The 23,726-nt window shown below is 37.2% G+C and overlaps 1 protein-coding gene across 2 annotated transcripts in view; it reads left to right on the top strand.

Moving 5' to 3' along the window:
- The window catches only part of ACO1 (aconitase 1), a 93,792-nt gene extending 70,307 nt beyond the window's left edge, over window positions 1–23,485 (top strand). Inside the window, exons 14-21 of one of the 2 annotated variants that reach the window (XM_027839369.1) lie at window positions 2,378–2,534; window positions 3,293–3,417; window positions 4,514–4,618; window positions 6,715–6,857; window positions 11,191–11,338; window positions 17,226–17,348; window positions 19,305–19,490; window positions 22,374–23,485. In XM_027839369.1, the coding sequence (XP_027695170.1) occupies window positions 2,378–2,534; window positions 3,293–3,417; window positions 4,514–4,618; window positions 6,715–6,857; window positions 11,191–11,338; window positions 17,226–17,348; window positions 19,305–19,490; window positions 22,374–22,487 (1,101 nt within the window). In that variant the 3' untranslated portion in view covers window positions 22,488–23,485. The remainder of the gene's footprint in view (window positions 1–2,377; window positions 2,535–3,292; window positions 3,418–4,513; window positions 4,619–6,714; window positions 6,858–11,190; window positions 11,339–17,225; window positions 17,349–19,304; window positions 19,491–22,373) is intronic. The other variant, XM_027839370.1, reaches the window with a different exon arrangement.
- The last annotated feature ends 241 nt before the right edge of the window (window positions 23,486–23,726 follow it).

Genomic DNA, 23,726 nt, shown 5'->3' with positions numbered 1-23,726 from the left:
AATATATTCAGTCATACCTCAGAGACCATCTAGTCCAGCCATCTATGCATGTCTTAGGAGATAGGCCAGAGAGTACATTGTTACTCTTTGGAAGGAAATAGTCATTTAGAAACAGGAATTAAAGGAATAAGTACAGTAAGGGACCCCCTAAAAGAGTATAATAAGTCTAAACAATATCTCCCCTTCTGTTCTGCTACACATAAAACAAGACTGAATCCAAGGGTCTGCTCCAACCCAGCATAAACCCTTCTCCCTGCCTTTCCTCTGAAAAAACTAATTGGTAAAAGAACTTCTGCTGCTAATAAGCACTTGGTTCTAAATGTAAAGCCCTGTTTGACTTCTCTGCCAGAAGAACATTCCTAATTTCTTCCCTCATCTGTTTGAAAAATCTCTTCATTTCCCTTATATCTGGTGCATTCCCCACTCAACCAAAGTCTTCATTGAATTCCTCACCATCATTCAGCTAATGCCAGTTTTTTTGGGGTTGCCTTAGATTGCCTTGGATCTTATTTATTTTCTTTCATCTGATTATTTGGGGCTTCACAGACCCTTCTAGCTCTCACCTTTTTTTTTTTTTTTAAGGCTGTTGGGGTTAAGTGACTTGCCCAGGGTCACACAGTCAAGTGTTTGCTCTGAGGCCAGATTTGAACTCAGGTCCTCCTGACTTCAGGGCCGGTGCTCTATCCACTGTGCCACCTAGCTTCCCCTAGCTCTCACCTTTTAATTCTGAATTTATTGACTTACCTATGTGGCATTGCATGCTACTATAAGTGATGCTATGGAGTGGAAAGGAAAAATTGTTAAAGGTATCCTTCCCTTCAGGAAGCTAACTACCTAAGGAGCTCCATGGTCATTAGAAAGTGCACTTGACAAAAATTCTGGATCTTGGGTTAAAATTCTGTTTCTGTGACTAAACAGCTATTGACTTTGGGCAAAGTTATTTAACTTTTCAGTTTCCTCATCTATAAAATGAAGGTGATGAACTAGCTAATGCCTAAGATTGCATATAATTCTGGCAAACTACAAATTTATGTTTAAATGGATTTTTTGGTGACATTTTCTACTGGTTCACAAAGAGGTTTATTTAAGACCAAAATTGTTTCTTTTGCTGTTCTTGGAATAAGATTCTTAGTAATTGGATGTGGATCTCCTCACCAACTAATTTATGGTTGAACTTAGAGGAAACATGCCAGTTACCTATCTAATGATGAATGGAGAATCATGATGGGTTCCAGGGCTTATGCAGGGAAACTGGGCATTAAATTTATAATTAGGTCACTAGTGAAAAATGAGATCAGTGGCCACTTAATCGCATGAAAACGAAGTTACATTGTATCAGGCTTGTTTTAGGTACAGTTGTGATTTCCAGTTCAGAGAAATACTGTTTTTCCCTGTGTTGAACTATAAAATATTGATCATGAAACATTTCTTTACAGAATAGCTGATATAGTACATTGAAGTTTACAAAACCTTTTATTTCATTGGAGTTTCACAATAATCCTGGGAGGTATTTTATAACACTTACTATCCCTGTTTTACCAGTGAAGAACCTGAGGGTTAAGGGGGAAATTTAGGTTAGGTGACTTGCCCACAGTCACACAGCTAGTAAGTGGTAAGCAAGATTTGAACCTAGACTTTACTGATTCCAAATCCAGCACACTATTATGAAAACACTGCCTCTCAGGAATATGAACTTCAATCATTTTGTATAGATCCAGCTTTTAGCTCGATTCTCTTTTACATGTTTTTACAACTTTGAAAACAGTAACCAAGAAATTACTTCTGATGACCCACAAGTTTGGCTCAGTCATTTTGTAACTTGTAAATACTTAAGATAAAGATCAAGATAGTTTTGTAGTTTGAAAGCCAAAAATGCATGCTGGAGGTTGTGTGGGAATGGCACAGTCTGAGAGTTGGATACAGTAGGATATGAAAAGGGAATGAATGGTCTAGAGGAAGAAAATGTCCTGATTTTACTGGCTCCAGGATATTCTTAAATGTCTGCTCTGTGGCAGGTACTAGAGATTCAAAAACAGAAGTGAAACAATTGCGCCCTTTAGACTCTTATATTCTTCCAGGGGTAGAGAGAGATAACATGTACATATCAAGATAAATGCAGAATAAATACTAGTTAGGTTTTCTTTTGGGGGTGGAGAAGGTTATTGTGCTAGCCTCTGGGGAGATCAGGAAAAGCTTCCTGCTGAAGGCAGCTCCTTTTGTAGGGTTTATTCTTCATTCTGTGTTGTTGCAGCAGAGTGTGATCATCGGCTGGACTTTGAGACCATTCAAGAAGTCACTCTATACCCAGGAAAGCTTTTGAAAAATACACTTCTTTTTTCTTCAAATCATTTTTCTTCCTTTCCTTATCCTTGCACAGGGAGATCTTGTTGCAGTGGGTGTACTCTCTGGAAACAGGAATTTTGAGGGTCGTGTCCATCCAAACACTCGTGCTAATTATCTAGCTTCTCCTCCATTAGTAATAGCATATGCAATTGCTGGGACCATCAGGATTGACTTTGAGAAAGAGCCATTGGGTAAGAAGCTCAAGTTACAGCATTTGTTGTAATCACTTGTGTTTGCAACTTAATGAAAAACTTTTCCCCTCCTTTCCCAAACTTACTTTCCCAGTGATAACTTTCCATACCAACCCCATTATGCAATTATCTCTCCTTTTTCTGAATTGCTATATATTATAAGGTGATTTTGTATTTGATTTCTTGCTGATTTGTAGTGCCCTATAGGTGGTTAACAGATGTAAAACTGGTAGATATTTCTTAAAGGACAAAGAGAATATACACTTTTTTGCATCCTCCTCTGTTTCTGGGCAGCATAAGGCATCCAGTGCACATATCTATGCCCTGAATGTGTGTTTCACTAACTGTCTCAGTACTGCTAATATCTTGAAAGGAAAGGCAAATTGTTTCTGGACATCTGGAGTAACATTAATTTGCAAATGGGTACAATATTGAAAGGTTGAAGTAGTGGCAGGGTGAAATCAGAGTGTTTAGTTTCTCAGTGATACACATGTGAACTCATTCATTTAAATAAATATGTTAAAGTCTTGAAGCATTCCATTTTCCTAAATCAGTGGAAAGAGGACAATTTCCCTTTTTAAAATAATAGGAAACCAACCTTTTTTTTCTCTTAGAGTTCAGAATATGATAGGCACTTTGAATTATGATTTCTAGGTACACTTTTTATGTGATAAAGTTCCTTTCAGTATTTTAAGTAGACACAGTTTGCAGAATCATATTTGATTGAGTTTTCTCATTAATAAACTTATTTCTTTCAGGAATAAATGCAAAGGGACAGAAAATTTTTCTGAAGGACATATGGCCAACTAGAGATGAGATTCAGCTTGTGGAACGTCAATATGTTATCCCTGGGATGTTTAAGGAGGTCTATGAGAAAATAGAGGTAAAGTGTTCTGAAGTTGCCCCAGGCAACTAACCTTTCACTGTCTTCTACAAATACTGGGTCGACACTTGCTCATAGGAAGACATACTTTTTTTTTCATTTGGCTAGATTAGCATTTCAAAAAAGGCTGTCCTACTATATTGAAATGGACCTTCCAGAAGTAAACAAATTGACAAACGGAAATATTTGGCTGAGGGGTGGTGGGGAGGGGTTGAAAGGGAGATGCTGGAGAACCAGCTCTTTGTTAATAACTGCTTTTCTGCACATTTTACATGTAATGTTATAATGAGGTAGGTCTTAAATTATTCCGTGTATATGTCCCTACCCATTTCCTTGGTATTGCAGTGTATGCCTCCCAAGTAAATGGCACTTCAGAATTTTAGAATAGAGTGTTCTACTGATCTTGGCTTTTCCAATAGATTGGGAATTAGGACAGCTTGTACAGAAGATCCAGTTTGTCTTTTAGCTCCAGCTTATGGAGCTGTTGTTTGAAAAACATCACTTAGTCGTCGGAAAGGCCTTGTGGTGAAGTTTTTGGAAGTATTAGAATCCCCCACCCTTTGCTGAGAGTAAGTGGTTTATGCATTGGGGGACTCTGGATCATTGTTTGCATGTGTATATAACTAGAGGGGCAATATGGTCAAGTGGATAGAGAGCTGGCCTTGAAGCCAGGAAAACCTGGGTTCTAGTCCTGCCTCTGACACATAGTGGCTAGGTCACATAGTGACACTTCACCTCCCGGTGTCCCAGGCAGTTCTCTAAAACTGCAGGTTACAGAGAAAATGCTGATAGGCATTTGTAGAATGAGTTTCTTCCTCTGAAAGGTCCCTACACTCATGAAATCATATGTCCTGTCCCTATTCACCAAATAACTTAGAAAGTGCAATATCATGATATTGTGTTAAAAATCAATGATCTTAATGTAAATAGAATTCATTTTTGTTTTCTATTTTGAACACCCAGATCAGCAAGCTTCTTTGAACTCTAATTATATCTGACTGTATGTTTGATATTTGTATGTTATTTAATCTTCAGAGGATTTTAGTAGAATGTGTAGAGTAGAATGTGACTATATCTGTTTCATTTCTTCATTTAGACAGTGAATGAAAGCTGGAATGCCTTACATGCTCCATCAGATAAACTATATTCCTGGAACCCCAAGTCTACATACATTAAATCTCCACCCTTCTTTGAAAACCTGGTATGTCTTTGAAAAAAAAAAAAGCTTCCAAAAGTTTTTTCTGTTACCTCCTCATCTTAGGTTCTAATACCTCTACTCTGTCTGCATATCACATTAACATCTGTGCCTGCTTTCCAGTAGCTTGGACCAATCATGGGTGAAATACAATTTAGATATAAGCAGTAAAAAGGAATCCATGGGACTCACACTTGGCATATCTGTTTTGTAGCGGAATTGATTTTCTTTCCCTTTAGAATGTAAACTCTGTGAGGCCAGGCAATATTTTTGCCTTTGTTTTTATCCTAAGCACTTACCATTGTGTCTGGTTACATAATAAATGTTCATTGACTGATAGGTTAACATTTTTCCTTGTCTGGATGCATCTATCTATCTTTAACTTCTTTTGTATGGAGTCCCTTAATAAAAGGATTTGTTTGGTAAAGCTTGGACTCGGTCAAAAGGCCGCACCCAAGGACCTAGAAAGCCACATGTGGCCTCGAGGCCACAGGTTCCCCACCCCTGCACCATAGACTTAGCACAATTGCATAGGGACAATTTCAGAGACATATCTCAAGAGGATTATTAAACTTCTTCATACTTAAATCCATAACGAAAGGAAGCTGTTTCCATGGCTGATGAGCAAATTCAAAATCACTTTATGATGCACTGGGTGCAGAGTCCTTACTAGACACTGGGATAAAAAGGTTAAATTCAAACACAGATCCTGTCTTTAAGAAGTTTGTACTCATGTGATTTGTTTCCCCCTCATTCCTTGGTAAATCAGAGATTGTCACATCCAGTCAGCTGCTAAGTCCATTGATTCTATCTTCAAAACTTCTGTCCTCTCCTCTCCCTTCACAAGGCCTTCACCGTTATTAAGACTCTCATTGCCTCTCATCTGGACAGTTGCCACAGCCTTCTTCCTAACTGCACTTCTGAATTCCATTCTCTCCTCGGTCTAATCTATACGACACATAACTGCCAGAATAATCTTAAAGAACTCATCATGTCCCTCCCCTCTTAAGAATCTTCAGTGGTTCCTGTTGCCTCTAAAATGAAAGGCAGATTCTTGAGCATGACATTTAAAGCCCTTCGTAATCTAGGGCAGACTCACTTAAGCTTTCCAGTCTTATTCAATCAATAAGCATTTATTAGGCTCCTAGTATATACTAAGCACTGTGCTAGATGCTAGGGATACAGTAGCAAAGACTCTACTAATCCAGCCAGACTTGTACTTCCTCCTCGCCTCGACCTCTCTGAATCCCTGATTTCCTTCAGAGCTTATCTCAAATGCCACCTTCTACTTCTGCTTCTACTTGAGGCTTTTCCTCTTCCCTCCCAAACTAGCTGCTTATAACTATCCCTGCACCCATAAAAATTAACTTTTATACACACACACACACACACACACACACAGATGCGTACCTGCACACACACTTGTGTGTATGTGTGTTCGTTCGTGTTGTCCTCACAAATCATAGTATATAAGCTTTTTCAAATCAGAGACTGTTTTTCTGTGTTTTTATCTTCAGTGCTTAGAATATTACCTGACACAGAGTACATGCTTAAGAAATGCTTGTTGATGGGGCAGCTAGGTGGCACAGTGGATAGAGCACCAGCCCTGAAGTCAGGAGGACCTGAGTTCAAATCTGGCCTCAGATCAAACACTTGACACTTACTGGCTGTGTGACCCTGGGCAAGCCACTTAACCCCAGTTGCCTAAAAATTTTTAAAAAAATGCTTGTTGGATTGGAAATGGTAGAAGTCAAAAGAAGAATCTCAGTTTTCTCTTGTTACATGAGCTCTGCTGAGCTCTAACTTTAATTTTTTAAAAATTGTGACCTAATGCCTCTACTAATGCTTTTAGAGGTACACATTTTGGCAGAGGCAATGGCTAAGCACCCTCTTTGCAAATATTTTAATTAAGCACTTATGTAATTTTTCAGCACTTATTGTAATGAGAACTATTAGAGGAAAAAAGAACAGCAGAACATTGTACTTGGTGCTTTGATGCAAAGGTAGAAGTTGTAGTTGTAACATCTGTTATTATTGGTGACTGATGATGACTGGTCCAAAAAAGCTTTATCACAATGTTGGGTGATTTTGTTTTTTTCTAGACTTTGGATCCCCCACCTCTTAAACCCATAATAGATGCCTATGTCTTATTAAATTTGGGAGATTCAGTAACAACTGATCATATTTCTCCAGCTGGAAATATTGCAAGAAACAGTCCTGCTGCTCGATACTTAACCAACAGAGGGTAAGTATGAACTAAGGAGGGACCACGAGGAGAAAAAGATATTAAATAAGGGGAGAATTTCCCTCATTGATACCATGCTACTTCTCATTCAGTGAATTTAACAATGCATTGATAATCTCCTCCTTGTTGGTTCACAGAACTTTGTGCTTTAGAAATCAACTCTTCTTTCTTTGACTGCCTGGTCTCATTTAATTCTCAAATCCAATGATTCTGTGATCCTGTCAACTAAGGAGTAGCTGTAATGCTGACACTTCTCAACAAATGAACTAACTTCCTTTTTACTTTGCTCTGCTGCTATTCCTCATTCCTCCCAAACCAGCTTATGTTACCTAGAAATTAGCCAAGGAAAGACAGCAGAACCACCCACCCTTTCCTGTATTACCTTATATATCTAGCATCTGAAGCTCATCTTAGGGTTCCACCATACCACTACTGCCAAGTATGTTCCCTTCCCTGCCCTCCCCTCCCCCTCATTAAAAAGATATTGCTTTTACTTGTTGGAGCAAATGACTGATGTAGCCTTTGGAAATTATATTATCAGTGCTTCATTGTTCAGGAGATTTTAACTTATTCAATTTTTTGTATAAACCAGGTCCCTTGATTCTTTTCTTGCCCATCTTTTGGGTATTTTTTTTTTTCAATTGGTTTGTATTTCTGCCACAGAAATGACCAAAGGAAAGAAGGTAAATATATAACTGTCAAGATGTTCTAATCAGCTTTAGTAAAAAAAGTTTTTATAGGGGAGAAAGTGATAACTCTACTAAAATTAGATTTGGGGAAGAATTATCAGTCGATTTCATTTCTCAGTCCTTAACCTACATGTTAAGAGTTGTATCTAAGCTCATACCAGTGGATGTAACCTAGTAAAAAGGTATTGAGATTTGATGTTATTTTTTCTTTTGGAAATTTTTCCAGTAATTTTGATGGATAGAAATTAGAATAATGATATCTGATGAAATTAAACATTTAAAACACACAATCTACTTTATTGATGGTAGCACAAAGACCTTGTTTAATAAGGAGAAAATATTTGGGTTTTACATTCATCATGGAAGTTGACTGTTCTCTGAGTATTTGTTTTTGGCCACATGGTCAAATAGAACTCTAAATAGGTGCTTCTCCATATTAAAGGTCTAGAAATCTGAATTAATTTGTTGAGTTAGTATTGATCGTCAACAGTGTCTCTGTTCTGGCCTGTATTGGGGGGAAAAAAACAGCTTTTATCTATCTACTAGACTCACTGGCCATTCCAAAGTTAACTTGGTACATTCAGGGATTATCTGCTAAAATTCTGTGTTAAGGGATAAATGTATAGAAAAGTAGAAATTGGTTATTCAGAATCGCAGTACATTACCCTTAACAATACAGTTTCATTGCAGCAGTCCCATCTTATGGAATATCCAATTGTACTGCACATTCTTATTTTCTACTCTGGTAGTGGACTTAATATGACTAGTATTTATTGAGTGCCAACTATATGCATTATACGTTGAGGGAATACAAAGAAATATGTGTTTTCTTTATCCTCCTAGATTTTACAATCAAATGGGAAAACAATATATATGTACATTTATATATATGTATACACACATATATAAAATGTTAGATACACAAGTATCATAAAACTCCATTTATCCAATTGCAATACACTATATCTGTGGAGAAAAAGTAGGAATACACCAAAAGACCCTTATCCAGAAACACAAGGGCTTTATCTTCTTTGAAAGTTTTAAAAGTTACAACTTGAGCAATTTCTTGCACCTACTCACATCAATTCAGAAATTGGTTAAAATCTCCAGATAGATTAATCAAATGATGGGTACCCTATCTATGAAAATCAATCACTTAAATATTTATTGAATATCTACCATGTGCTCATTATTCAAGTGTGATTTTAGTGCAAAATGTACTGGATTTGTAGTCAGGAAGACCTAAGTTTGTATCCTATCTTAAATTCTTACCTTGAACAAGTGAAGTGCCTCCTCCTCTGTTTCCTAAATCATAAAATGGAAATAATAATGCCTGTAGGACTTAACCTCAGTGGGTTATAAGAATCAGATGATCATAGAGTTATATATTGAGAGATGGAAGGGACCTTGGAGATCATCTAATACTCATTTTACAATGAGGAAACTGAGGCAGAGAAAGGGTATATATGTTATTATATTATTATTGTTTAAGAATATTTTTAGGGGCAGCTAGGTGGCGCAGTGGATAGAGCTCCGGCCTTGGAATCAGGAGGACCAGAGTTCAAATCTGGCCTCAGACACTTGACACTTACTAGCTGTGTGACTCTGGGCAAGCCACTTAACCCCATTGTTTAGCCAAAAAAAAAAAAGAATATTTTAAAATGTATGATATGTAGACTCTACCCTCTAGCTGGAGAAATGACATATTATTTAGTATGTTTAAATCTTGTGCATATATACAAGACGAAACAGGCACTTAATGCTTATTCAGTTGAGAAAGGATCATAATTTTAGAGTTGGAAGGGACTTTTGAGATAATGTATTCCAACCTAATCACTTCAGTGTGGTGAGGCAGAAAAATACCTTAAAGCTGGACACAGAGGATCTGAGTTCAAATCATAGCTCTTCCACCTTGGGCAAATCACTTTGCCTGTCTGGACCTGTTTTGTCTTTTATAAAATGAAAAATGAAGGGGGTTGAACTAGAACCTTTTCCAAAAAGTGTAATCTCCTCTATGTGGATCATCTCTCCAGTGATAGAAATCTCATTCCATTCCATCTCTCCATTTCTATGACTTTTCAAGTTTAGTGTCTTACTTCATAGGATAATAGGATTTAGAGTTTTAAGGCACCATAAGATCAACTTTCACAACCTCTCATTTTATAGTTAGGAGAAATTGAGTCTAAAAGTTTGTGATTTAATCAGGGTCAATTGAAAGTAGCAAAGTCAGAATTCAAACCCAAGGCTTCTGAGTTGAAGTGATATATCACTCTTTTTCTTTACCTGATTTATGTGATTCATTTTATCAGCTCTCCCTCCCAGATATCTGTCACCTGCAGATTTGATAAAGAAGACTTTTTTGTTCATCCAAGTTGTCACTTAAAATCCTAACGTTATTGAAAGAGAGAGCCAAGTACAGACCTTATAGTAAATCACTAGAGGCACATTAATCCATTAATGACCTGTGTTTGAGTATCATTGCTTAATCACCCTCAGATTCACTCTACCAGTCTTATAGTTCATATTCTGCTACCTTGACTAGAAGGATATAATGAGACATTCTGTCAAATAACCTCAGTTTGGTTCAGTGAACATTTATTAGTGCTTTGCAGAAATCTGGATTAACTATTCCTACAGCATTTCCCCAGTCTACTGGTATATACTGCATTGCTTCAAAATCCATTACTTCACTGATGTTTCTCTATTCTCTAATCCATCTTCCATCTAGCTACCAAATTGATGAAACACAGATCTGATCATATCAATTCTCTCCTACTCAGAAATTTTCAGTGGTTCCTTCTTGCCTCTAGGATAAAATTCAAATTCCTCAGTCTGACAATTAAAGCAAGTCAGTAAGGAAAAAAAAATACTGCAGGTGATATGATGATTTACCTAGAGAGTCAACTAATAATTAATCGATACACTTCCTAACTTCAGCAAAGTTATGGGATATAAAACCCACTAAAATCCAACTCCCATATATACTTAAATATCTTCTAAACATCCTTTCCATTTCAGCTAAACTGTCTGGCTAGCTTTCCAATAAATGGAATTCTATCTCTCATCTCTGCGTCTTGCACACAATAGATCATAAAACGCCTGTTGAATTGAATTCCTGAGTTACTATGGCTATAAAAGTCATCACTCTTGGTCAGTTTCTTCCTGCCTTCTTTATTAGGTTATTTCTTTCATCTTAGCAAATAATTCTTTATCTTGTGTCTTAAGATGGTATGTCCTAGCATAGAGATATTCTTCAAGACATTCCATCTCTTTTTTTTATTTTGATTTATCAACAGTCACTTCTATATGCTTTTGAGTTTAAAATTTTTCTCCCCCTTCCTCCCCACCACCCTCCCGAAGATGGCGCACAATCTGATATAGGCTATACATATACATTCCCATTAAACATATTTTCACATTAGTGATGTTGTAAGTAAGAATTAGAACCAATAGGAGGAACCATCAGAAAGAGGAAACGAAACTCAACAGAAGAGAAAAAAAATTAGCAAATAGTTATGCTTTGATCTTCATTCAAATTCCATAGTTCTTTCTTTGAATGTGGATATTAAATGAAGCTTTTGCTCACTTTCAGGAAAATAAGCTCCCTCAATTTTTCTGTTTTAATTTGTTTGTTTTCTTATTAGTTTGACTCCCAGAGAGTTCAACTCCTATGGTTCCCGAAGAGGCAATGATGCCGTCATGGCTCGAGGAACATTTGCCAACATTCGCTTGCTAAACAAATTTTTGAATAAACAAGCACCACAGACCATACATCTGCCTTCTGGTGAAACTGTGAGTATCCTCTTCCTTTCTGCCTTGAAATAGGGCTTTTCAGAGTATACTCAGTAGTCAACATTGCATAGGAAAGGGTACTGCCTGGGAAATCAGAGGACCTGGCTTCAAAACTCACCTCTGACAAATATTTGAGCAGGAGACTTAACCTGGAGTTTGGACTAGACCAGAGGTTCTTAACCTGGAGTCCATGAATTTGGGGATTTTCTCTTTTTTTTTACATTAATACATGTTTATGGAATAAAACAAGAATTTTCATAGCAAAGTACAATAAAAAAAGATGATTGTACTTGAAACTGCAAATCTACTAAACACAACTTGCTATTCCTTTCAAATATACAACAAAATTATCTTGCAAATTTTCTTAAAATTTATTTTAAAAAATATTTTATTAGTTGTGTTTCAGTATAATTTGTTTTCATTTTCTTTTTTCTTTTTTCTTTTTTTTGGCTAGACAGTCGGGGTTAAGTGACTTGCCCAGGGTCACACAGCTAGTAAGTATCAAGTGTCTGAGGCCAGATTTGAACTCAGGCCCTCCTGACTCAAGGGCTGCTGCTCTATTCACTGTGCCACCTAGCTGCCCCTTTGTTTTCTTTTTTAATACTATCTGTTTTATTTTATACATCTAAAATCATTATTCTGAGAAGAGGTTGATGGGTTTCACCAGAATGCCACAGGGGTCTGTGACTCAGAAAAGGTTAAGAATCCCTAGACTTAGATAGATGTCCCGTAGGGTCCCTTACAGTTCTATATCTATAATACAATGATACTTAGTGTCTTAAATGGATATTTTCTTTTTAGTTTAATCTTGATGAATGATGAATGTTTAAACTTGGTAACATAGTACATAGAGTTCTGGAATTGCGGTCAGGATCACCTGAATTTGAATCTTGCCCCAGACGTTTAATAGGTGTGTGACCTTGGACAAGTTGCTTAACCTTTCTCAGCCTGTTTCCTCATTTCTACAGTGGGGATAATAATAGCACTTATTTCACAAAGTTTTTGTAAGGCTCAAATGAGAATACTATGTACAACTGTGAAATGTACTCCATAAATGTTAGCTGTCATTGTTAGAGGGAGTTTCCTCTCCATGGAGCTTCCAGTACATCCCCCACTATATGTCACAAATAGCATATTTACAAAACTCCCGTATGTATAGTACTTGACTTTTTTTGTAGAATGTTGTTACGTTCTCTATAACATTTTTCTACATCATTCTCTGCAGTAGATGTTGGCACCTAAGCAACAATTCTCATGTGCTTGACTTTCCTCGTTGTGAACACTTCAAGGCAAGGTGGCCAAGTGACTCCCACGAAATGGCTTTTCTGGTTGCCTTTTAGTGCCCAGTGAAACCAACAACACCAGTTCATGAGCTCATAGACCTAGAGCTGCTAGGGAGGGACCTCAGAGGCTCTTGAGGTCAGCCCCTTCATTTTATTTTATTTTTTGTCCAACTGAAGAGTTTACTGATATTTTACAAACTGATTTAGGTGACAGAGAATATAGAAGACAAATGAATGGGAAAACATTTATTAAGTACAAACTATTTGCCAAGTACTGGGAAACAGTCCCATTGTTTTACAGAGGAGAAAACTGAGGTTTCTACAGGTTAAGTTGATTTGTCTGACGTGACACAGGTAGTAAGCATCGAAGTTAGGACTTCAACCCGGGTCCTTTGACCCAGGAAAATGATCTTACCACTGTACCACATTCCTTCCCTACTATATCCCTCCTCCAAAGAGAATTTGTGAACCTTCTTTTTGTCATTGATGTAAGTTAAGAGGACCAGTATTTAAATTAATGATGTGATTCTTAGCATCCTCCTCTCTCACTTTGCCATTATTGATGTATAAACGGAAGGGAGATGCCCAGATGGAACTGAGGGCCATTTTCTATTTTTTCATCATTTACAGCCAAAAGATTAATTAGCTGGTGGCCTCCTCACTAGTGATACTTAGGCTGACCCCAGGCAGTGGTGGATAAAGTCTGTTGTAGACACCACATGTGAAGCTTTTTGAAGAGTTCCAAGTAGAGAAATTGGTCTAATGACAGTGTTCTACGAGGCCCCCTAGAGCTCAGGCCCATTTCCACACCACAGGGATGCAGCAGAGGAGCTTGAGTATGGGATAGGAGCTAGACCTGTTGTTTCATTGATACAAGGATCACCTCAATGAAGAAACTCCCTCTACATTGTAGGTCAGCACCAATGCTGAAACTTACAGCCTTGGAGCAGAGGTTCTTACCCTTTTATGTGTGTTATGAATGCCTTTGACAATCTGGTGAAAGTAATTGACTGCTTCTTGGAAATGCAGAAAATCAAATACATAAAATTTCAAGGTCTTCCTGGCTCTGTTCTTATTGTAAGCCCTGCAGATTGTTTTTAATCTTCTTCCTAGAGGTGAGCCCAGTGCCTTACACAGAGTTGGTGTTTCATAAGTGTGTATTGAATTGAATTTGTTGACTTTTCAGCCTCGATGGCCACATGAATTGATAATTTATGAAATTATAAAATGGGATGGGCACACCGAGTTCTTTGGGTACTTGCTCGTAAAAACTACAATATCAGTGGGAAGTGATATTGCAGTCACACTTTAATAAGGCGTACAAGGGGTCAAACAGCACAGCAAGTACAGAGACAAACGGTGAAAAGGAATACAGAGGCAGATGACATGGGGATTGGTTTGAGGTAATAGAGGAAAGCAGACGGCGTGGGGAAGAGGATGGGGCGGTGGAAAGAGAATCACCATAGATTAAAGTTGGGGGCACTCAGCAACATGAACTCAGTGGAGATGAAGAATGCTTGGTGGGAAAGGATTTTGAGGTCTCATTTTTATAGGGTTTCAGAGGGGAACAGACTAACTCTTATCTGCTCCACCTTGGAGTTAGTTCATTACAATATCACAACTTTAAAAGTTAACATGTCTGCATCATCTTAAAATTATCAGCACTATTTGATGTTCTGCTGGTCTTACAGGGATGTCTGGAATTTGTCTGAGCGTATCATATCATAAGACTAAAAGTCCCTGACAGCAAAGCCTAGATGGCTTCCCCTGACTCAGCACATATTACCAGGATGTGATTTTTGGTTGATATATGATACAGTTTGTAAATTATGCTCCTTTGATCTTTGGCGTGATTTGTACATGATTTCCATGTTCTTCTTTGCAATCTGATTTTCTGCTATTGCTACTTCATGCTGGCTACTTATAAACTTACTATGCTGACTAGAAGGGAGGGCAGGTTATCAGGAGGGACCAGAATGAGATACAGTTTTAATACATAGCATCTCTGTTTTATAGATGGTTAAAAAATAAAGCTGAAAAAAGGTCACTCAGTTAATTAATGATAGACCTGGAATTAGATCCTCCAGCCCAGAATTCCTTTGTAGTGGAATAACAGCTTATTTAATGAAATGGGAGCTCAGTGATTAACTAGAATTAACTTGAAAGTGTTCTTTTCTCTTTTGGGGGGAAGGTCAAATGAAAGGAAATGAGAGTGTACTTATTAAGGAACCATATCCAGCAAGACCACGTATGGATTAGATTGCAGTCATAATTGTTATTCTAATTAGCTGTGTGACCCTAGGCAAGTCACTTAACCTCTGTTTTCCTCAGTTTCCTCACTTGCCAAATGAGAATAATAACATTACCCATCACCCAGGGTTGTTGTGAGGAACAATTGAGAAAATATTTGTTAAGTGCTTAGCATAATGCCTGGCACATAGTAGGTGCTGTAGAAATACTAGCTATTATTATTGTTATTATTATTAATCTATAACTTATACATGTCACAAGTAAAGATGATTCTTTAGCTTAAATCTCTTGTTTTGAAAGTTTAATAATTTTAAATTAATTTGACCTAAAAGCAAACTAGCAATAGCATTTCATAACTAATTCAGAGACATTCTAGTCTGACTTATAACTATATTGCTTTACAAATATTTCACATCATCTTCTCATGTATGTAGTCATTCAAATGAAATATCAACAAAGTGTGGCCGTATCTTTTACAGTGTACTTTAGTTAGATAGCTAGATAACATTTATATAGCACTTTAAGGTTTCCAAAGCACATTAAAAATATCTCATTGATCCTCACAACAGTCCTAAGTGGTTGGTCCCATTAGTATCGCCATTTTACAGATGAGTAAACTGAGGCAGACAGCAGTCAAGTGATTTGCCCAGCATCACACAGCTAGTAAGTGGACAAGGCTGGCCTGAATTCAGGTTTTCCTGACTCCCAAGTCCAGCATTTTATCGATTACACCACCACAGTGAATAATTGAAAATGCATTAAAATTGTACACAAACATATGTTATAAATGTGATTGAAAACCAGGCCACTTATTTAAGAGAAAAAATATTGCTGGTATCATCATCAGTCATTGTGAATTGTTTTTAGTCATTGTGATGATCAGAGTTCTCATTTCATTCAGTTGACTGCCTAAACAATGTTTTTTATTGTTTATTGTATAAACTGATCTCCTCGTTTTGTTAACTTCACCCTCCATCAACTCATACAAGTCGTCCCAGGTTTCTCCTAAACCTGTCCCTTTCATTATTTCTTATGGTACAATAAAATTCTATTCTATTTGTTTACTGTAATTTGTTCAGCCATTCCCCGATTGACAGGAACTTCTGTTTCCAGTTCTTTGTGATAACAAAAATTTCTCATCTTTGATGTCCGGTGCCATTATTTTCTTTCATTGTGATGACCAGAGTTACACACAGTATCTCAAATATAGAGGCATCAATTATTTATAAAACATTTATTAAGCATCCACCTACTGAATTCGGTGTGCTCAGGGGTCTAAGAGTAGTCCAGTTTGGTTGGAATGCAGAGTGCATGGAAGGACCTGGTAGTAACGCTAGATTGTGAGTGAATGAATAAATAAATGACACCATCTATCTCAATAAGGATTGTTCTGAGAATTAAGCAAAGGAGAAAGGTTATGGAAGCACTTTTAAAAATTTTAAAGCATTTAACGTATGAGATGTCAGTGTTTGTAAATAATGTGTATGTAATCTTAATGTTCAAGGAAGGCATAAAGACTTCTTTGAAAATGTTAGGGAAATTGTTTTTCTTTATTATTCCAAATAGACTTTGGAAAGATTCAGGCTTTATTTGATCATAGGATCATCTTTTTGGCAGTCAAGAGATAAAAATGTTTCTATAATGATGTGTGTGCTCATTTTGTCTTTCCATCTGAAAACACAGCATCATACCTAGATTACTGTAATGCTGCATGAGGTAACCACAGACTATCAGTCTCCCAAAATACTGATGTGAAAAAGCTTAGTTGATACCTTGGACAAACATCTTCATTTAATTTCTTTCTTAGAGAGCACCGTCTCTCTCTTAAGGGATTTTATTTGTGGTTTTCAAAGCCAGTAAGAATAATTGCTTCATTGTTTAATCACCACAGATTAAATCTGGCTCATTTGTGTAATCCCAAAACAGAATACTTCATGTTCTCCTTGAGAAAAATATTATATTGTCTGTCCCTCTCTCACTCCTAAACGCCAGTATTTTTTTTCCTGCCCTTGGCCTTGATTATGTAGAAGGAAAGATGCTTTTGATCATTTCAAAACATTTTTTGGCTACTTTATGTTGAGTTATGTATCCACAACAGGAATACTTGAGAATTTCTGCTAAACTCCTGTTTGGGTTGGGTAGGTAGGGGACTCTGCTTTTTTACTCATCCATATCCATATCTATGTCCATGTCCGTATCCATGTCCATACACATATAAATGCCTTAGGTCTTCCCGGCCTTAATAGCAGACCTCTCGCCTCTACCATTTTCATGGGAGTTCCCTGAAAATTAGTGTATGTACTCTCTGCCCTGAGTAATGTTTTTCAGAAACTTTTTTTCCCTTTCTCTTTTAGCTTGATGTATTTGATGCTGCTGATTGCTACCAGAAGGCAGGTATCCCTCTGATAGTACTAGCTGGAAAAGAGTATGGATCTGGGAGTTCCCGAGACTGGGCAGCCAAGGGCCCTTTTCTGCTGGTAAGTCATGCAGACAAAAATGAGACAACTATGTGGGTAGCAGCCCCCTTCAAACAATCGTGGCAGGCATGATATTTTGTTCTACAAACCTTTAAAGACTTAAACTTCACAACATGGTAGATTCAGATCAAGTGTGGAACCACACAAGCAAGCTTAAAAAGTAAAAGCCTGACATTTATTTTAAGCGAAGAAGGGTAAGTATATCATTGCCCTATTGAAGAAGCTTCCCTAGTGATTGTAGGATAAAATACAAACCCCTCTCTTTGGCATTTAAAGTCCTTCACAATCTGGCGTCTGTGACCCCTGTGACCCTGGGTGAGTCAGGTAACTTCACTCAGACTCATCTGTAAAATAGGGATAATATAGCACCTACCTCAGGCAGTTGTGAACATCAAGTGATCTGTAGATGAAGTACTTTGCAAACTTTAAGCACTATAAAAATGTTATTCACTTTCATTATTACCTGTCTTTCTAAATTTATTTCATATTAATCCATTTCTCATATACTATAGCCAGACCAGCCTACTTACTCTGCTTTGTGTATAATGCTCATCTCCTTCTATTCCTTTATGTAGCCTGTTTCCGTGCCTAGGACATTCTCCTTCATTAGCTTCATCTCTTGCAATGCCTGGATCCCTTCAAGGTTCAGCGCAAGGGCAACTATTACATGAGGCCTTTCCTGATCCTCATAGTTTTTTAGCACCCACTCCCTACCCCGCCACTCCACCTCTAACCAAAATTATTTTTTATGTATCTTTTGTAATATATGTGTATAATATATGCAAACCCTATATATAATAAATGGTTTACCCTTAAAACTGCTGTTTGTAAAATTCTGCTTATGAAAAGATTTTAATACATGTATGTATATGTGTATTATAGATAGATAGATAGACAGACAGACAGAGCCTCTCCCCACCCCCCAACCCCACTAGTAACATATAAGCTCCCTGGGGGCAAAAACCGTTTCAGTTTTTGTTTTTATCTCACTAGCACTATACCTAGCACATAGAAAGTGCATAACAAATAAATGCTTATCGAATTGAATAAATCTCATGGGCAGCATTTTCATTAGCCAAAGGATAAGGAATTGCACAAGCCACATTTCTTTCATGTACAGATGCCTGAAAGAAAAAAAAAATGTGCTAGGTGCTTATCTTGGCACAGGATGAGTTTTATGACTTGTGAATTATCTTTAAGGGTGCATTTTTCAAATTATCTTTAATCCTACTCTTTTTAAAATTCTGCTTATGAAAGGATTCTAATGGAATCTTGATGCCTAGCCACAAAGCAGCTAATCTGTATTGGCTAATACACAACTAACATGAAGAGACAAAGGGTATAACGCATTATAAAGTATGTTCATTTTTATAAGACAGTTAAAATGTGGAAGTGTAAATCCTCAGTGAGCTGGAATATCTGTCTGTTTAATAAATCAAAGTTTCCCTAGGACTCTTGAGTAGTCAAGTTTTTACTTTTAAGAAGTAATATGATATAATGGGTAGAAAACAGATATTTGAAGCAAGAAACCATGTGATTTTAAGCCGTGTCTCACATGTACATGGCACAGTAGATGTTAGGCCTGCAGTCAGGAAGACCTGAGTTCAAAAATGATCTCAGACACTTAGTTATAAAGAAAAAGTAGGAAAGTTATCATGAGGGGCAGCTAGGTGGTACAGTGGATGGAGCGCTGGCCCTGGAGTCAGGAAGACCTGAGTTCAAATCCATCCTCAGACACTTACTAGCTATGTGACCCTGGGCACGTAACTTAACCCCAGTTGCCTCTCCCCCCAAAAAAAGAAGTTATTGTTTAAAAAAAAAAGGAATCAATTAAAAAAAAGTTTTTAAAGAAAGTTATGATTTTAAAGTGTTCAGTTTATGTAAGAAGCTTTCTGTGTCCTTGTGTATTTGATGGGGAGAAAAATGAAATACGAGATTTTTTTCCCTCCTCATCAGGGAATCAAAGCTATCCTAGCTGAGAGTTATGAACGAATTCACCGCAGCAACCTAGTAGGGATGGGAGTCATCCCTCTGGAATATCTCCCTGGGGAGAATGCTGATGGGCTTGGCCTCACGGGACGGGAGCGTTACACTATCATCATTCCAGAAAACCTCAAGCCACGAATGAATATCCAGATTCAGGTAAACTGGACCATCCCGGTTCACATTGAACTGTAGTGTGTTCTCCAGATCGCGCTCAATCTTCCTTTCAGGAGAAAGTCGTAGCATCTTGATCCTTAGGGCTCAGGAACTAAAACTACGTCGAAGATTTGGAGTAGTCATAGATACACTGCTGAAATCTGCTTTTCTTCTTCTGCCTGTATAACATCATAAGCCAAGCTGATACCTATTGATTTTTTTTGTTTGTTTTTTAAATTTTTATTTATTTTATTTTTAATTTGTGGAATAAAACATTTCCATCACAGAATTTTTAAAAAGATGATTACACATGAAACTGCAACTCTATTATGTACAACTCGCTATTCCTTTTAAATATATAATAAAGTTATCATGTAATTTTCTTTCTTTTTCTTCCCTCTCTTCCCCCCTGCCCTATAGATGGCTGCCATTAGACACAAATGTGTATATATGTAAAATCATTCTTACATACTTCTATTTATCAGTTCTTTCTCTGGATGCAGATAGCTTCTTCCTTCATATATCCTTTGTAGTTAATTTGGGTATTTATAATAGTCAAAATTACTCATTCACTCAAAGTTCTTAAAACAATATTGCTATTACTATATACAATATTCTGTTGGTTTTCTCATTTTGCTCTTTGTTATTTTGTGGAAATCTATTCATATTTTTCTAAGATCATCAAGCTCATAATTTCTTATAGCACAGTAGTATTCCATCACAATCATATACCACAGCCTGTTCAGCCATTGCTCACTTGGTGGGCATCCTCAAAATTTCCGGTTCTTTTGACACCACAAAGAGAACTACTTTAAATATCTTTAGAAGATATAGGTTCTTCTCCCTTTTTCCCTAGTCATCTTTGGAAATAAACTCATAGTGGTATTGCTGGGTCAGAGGGTATACACAGTTTAATAACTCTTTGGGCATAATTCTAGATTGCTCTCCAAAATGTTTGAATCAGTTCACAATTCCACCAACAATGAATTTGTGTCCCAATTTTTCCAATATTTGCTGATTTTCCCTTCAATCATTTTAGCTTATCTAATAGGTGTAAAATGATATCTCAACGTAGTTTTAATTTGCATTTCTCTCATCAATAATGATTTAGAGCATTTTTTCATATGATTATAAATTGTTTTGATTTTTTTTACCTAAAAACTGTTCATATTCATTGACCATTTAGATTTTATAAAGTTCTTTATATATTTGAGATAGGGGACCACCTATTGATTTTGTGATTTATTCTTGTAGTGTACCTTGATTTTGTGCTAACCTTCCAAAATGGTTTTGGATTCCCCTCACACAAATTCATTTCACCCATCCCACTCCTAACTGTTCCCACTATGGCTTCCTATCTCATCAGGCCAAGAGAATGTGTCTCATAGCCCATATATTCTAAGTTCACTCCTTAATACCACTTATCATGAAAACCCAACTAAAAGGGTTTTGAAAAAGAAAGAAAAAAGAATATTTATTTAGTTCTTTTGAGATCCATTCTCAGTTCTAACTAAGCCCACTGCCTGATTTTTATTTAACTGTTTTTATATGCCTTTTTGTGGCTGCCGTACATCATTTCCCAGTGAAGTTGATTTTAAAATTTTGGCAGGGTGCACAGTGATTGCTGGGTACCTACTGCTGCTGATAATTAAATGCAAACTAAGCTTTTCACAAAGAGAACCTTCATACTCCATTCCATAAAAGTGTGCTTTTAAACAAATGATAGTTTTTGTTCATAGAAAAATTTTCCTGTGAACAGCAGACATATTCTCTAGCTTCTTTGGTTTCATTAGTCGATTTTTTTTTTCCTTGAGAACATATAGAGCCCATTGTTGGTTTGCCTTATTTAAGGCAAGACCATTGAGGACTGTGAAATATTCATGAAGAAATCTTTATGGTAACTCTTCTGAAAGTGGCAGTTTATGTCATGCAGAGAAGCTCCCTGGTGAGGGTTGGCTGAGTCCTTATCTGTGATTTTCTCAACAGACGTTGCCCTGAATGAGCAGCCCTCGAGATTCCCCTTCCTGTTGTTTTCTCTCATACTCAGAGAAAGGGAATTAAAATTTAATCCCATTCATAGTGCCCACTCCCACTAAGCCAGAGCCAAGGACTCTTTGTGTGGGAAGATAGAGGCAACTACTCTGTCTAAGCCTCTGGGTGCCATATACTGGTTATCTGTCCCATAGAATGGTGTAAGTGGAACCTTCACCAATGGTATCCGTGAAATACACTTTATCTTTAGCCCTTCCTTCATTCAGCTGCCAAATGGATATTCTTAAAGCGCATATCTGACCACTAGACCATGAGCTTCTTGAGAGCAGGGACTACCTTTTATCCTTCTTTATATCCCCAGCACCTTGCCAGAGCCTGGTATTTAGTTAATCACTGAATAAAACTTGTGGACTATCTCACTCCCTTGCTCAAGAACCATCACTTGGTCCTCTTTGTCACTGTTTGACATTTAAGCCCTTCTTCACAATTTGGTCAGCCCCAGCCTATCTGTCTAGGCTGATTACACATTACTTCCTCTCCTGTTCTGCTCCAGCCAAACTGGCCTTGCTGCTTCTTATGCACGACAGTCCACCTCACCGTCTCTGGCATGTTCTTCCTCACCTTTGCCCCTGGGAACCTGTGACTCTCCTAGTTGTTAGGCTTCTCCTTGTTCCCATCAACAGTGATGCGTTTATTTTATATTTAGCTAGTTTTTTACTTATCTGTGTATATATTGTATCCCCTCAGTAGAATATGAGTTCCTTGAGGTCAGGGACACTTCTCACTTTTATCTATATCCTTAGCGTAGTGTCTGGCATACTATAGGTGCTTAATAAATACATGTTTTTCATTTTGACTTCTTTGAATGACCCTTTTCTTCTTTTATTCTCATAGCTGGATACGGGAAAGACCTTCCAGGCTATCATGAGGCTTGACACAGATGTGGAGCTCACTTATTTCCAAAATGGGGGAATCCTCAACTACATGATTCGTAAGATGGTCAAGTAGGCCTGTGCACCCATCAGGACTCATCTCCTGCAATCAAGACGAAAACATGCCATAATCACTGGCCCCAGATTCATATAAACCCTAACATGAATATTGCCTTCTGATGGAGCACATTTTTTTGGAATTTGTGACACTGTGTTAGAATGAGTGTGCATTGAGGTGGGTTATTTTTGTTGGTTTTTTTTCTCATTTCTCAATGCACAAAATCTGATTCACTTAAATTTTTTTTCTTTTTTTCAGAGCTGGTGGATAGAATAAGTGTGAGTTAGTGTTCTTAGTGCCAGGAAGCAAATTGAGCTCCCTTGGAGCTGCTATTTTGGGTATTTGATTTTTATTCTCATTCTCTTTGTTAAAATGGACACATCCACAGATACACACACCAGAGTCCCTCTACTTGTTGGTGTGTCTTCTTTTATTATTCCTACCTGGAAGTGGATTCTTCTTCTTCACTGAGACATTTGATTTTTAGGTGGCATCCTTCTTTCCTATATGTTTTATCAGCATTATTAACTGACTGTAAACAAAAGAAAAATTTCTACCCTCCAAATCCCAGTAATTATTTTGATTCTTCTCTCCCTCTTCCCAGCTCCTCTACCCTCAGCCCTCAACATGTTCTCAAAATCAGAGGATTAGAATGCTAACCTATTCTAAACCTCAAAATGATTTGATTCTGTAGCTTTTTACAGATTAATCACACACACACACGAACTTTTCTATCTCTTCCCAGCAGCTCTGTTTTGCATTTTGTAAGAATGGGCATTGACGTATGTGGGAGTGGATGTGGGTGTGTTTATGAGATGGGGGATGGGGGTGTTGAAAGAGTGGTTGGAATGGAAAGAGAACATTTCTAACTTGAATAAGATTAAATCTATTTTCAAAAAAAAAAAATCTTGTTGACTTTGGAAGCAAATTTTTCTATGTGTTGCTGTATCCTTGGAACAAACTATTTAGGGTGAAGTGAGTCACTGTCTCTCAACATTTTGAACCCTGGATGACCTTCAAGATTCTTTTCTTGTAAGAAGAAATGAAATTTTCTTCTATTTCTATAACTATATTTTCACTGTACAAAAACAGAAATATCAAATTAAAAATAGTCTGAGATACTATCAGAAATGGAAGGGACTTTAGCCTGTCTTACTTTACAGATAAGACAACAAATAAAAGAAGCAAAATGTCTCCCAAAGTCACATAGTTAGCAGTAGAGCCTCAGACCTTTGCCTTCATGTTGTTTGGTTCCAA

The sequence above is a fragment of the Vombatus ursinus genome, unplaced genomic scaffold (genome assembly GCF_900497805.2).
Source record: "Vombatus ursinus unplaced genomic scaffold, bare-nosed wombat genome assembly UNPS02014832.1, whole genome shotgun sequence".
Classification (NCBI taxonomy): domain Eukaryota; kingdom Metazoa; phylum Chordata; class Mammalia; order Diprotodontia; family Vombatidae; genus Vombatus; species Vombatus ursinus.
The sequence above is the reverse complement of the archived record's forward strand: the minus strand, read 5'-3'. Positions and strand labels throughout refer to the sequence as shown.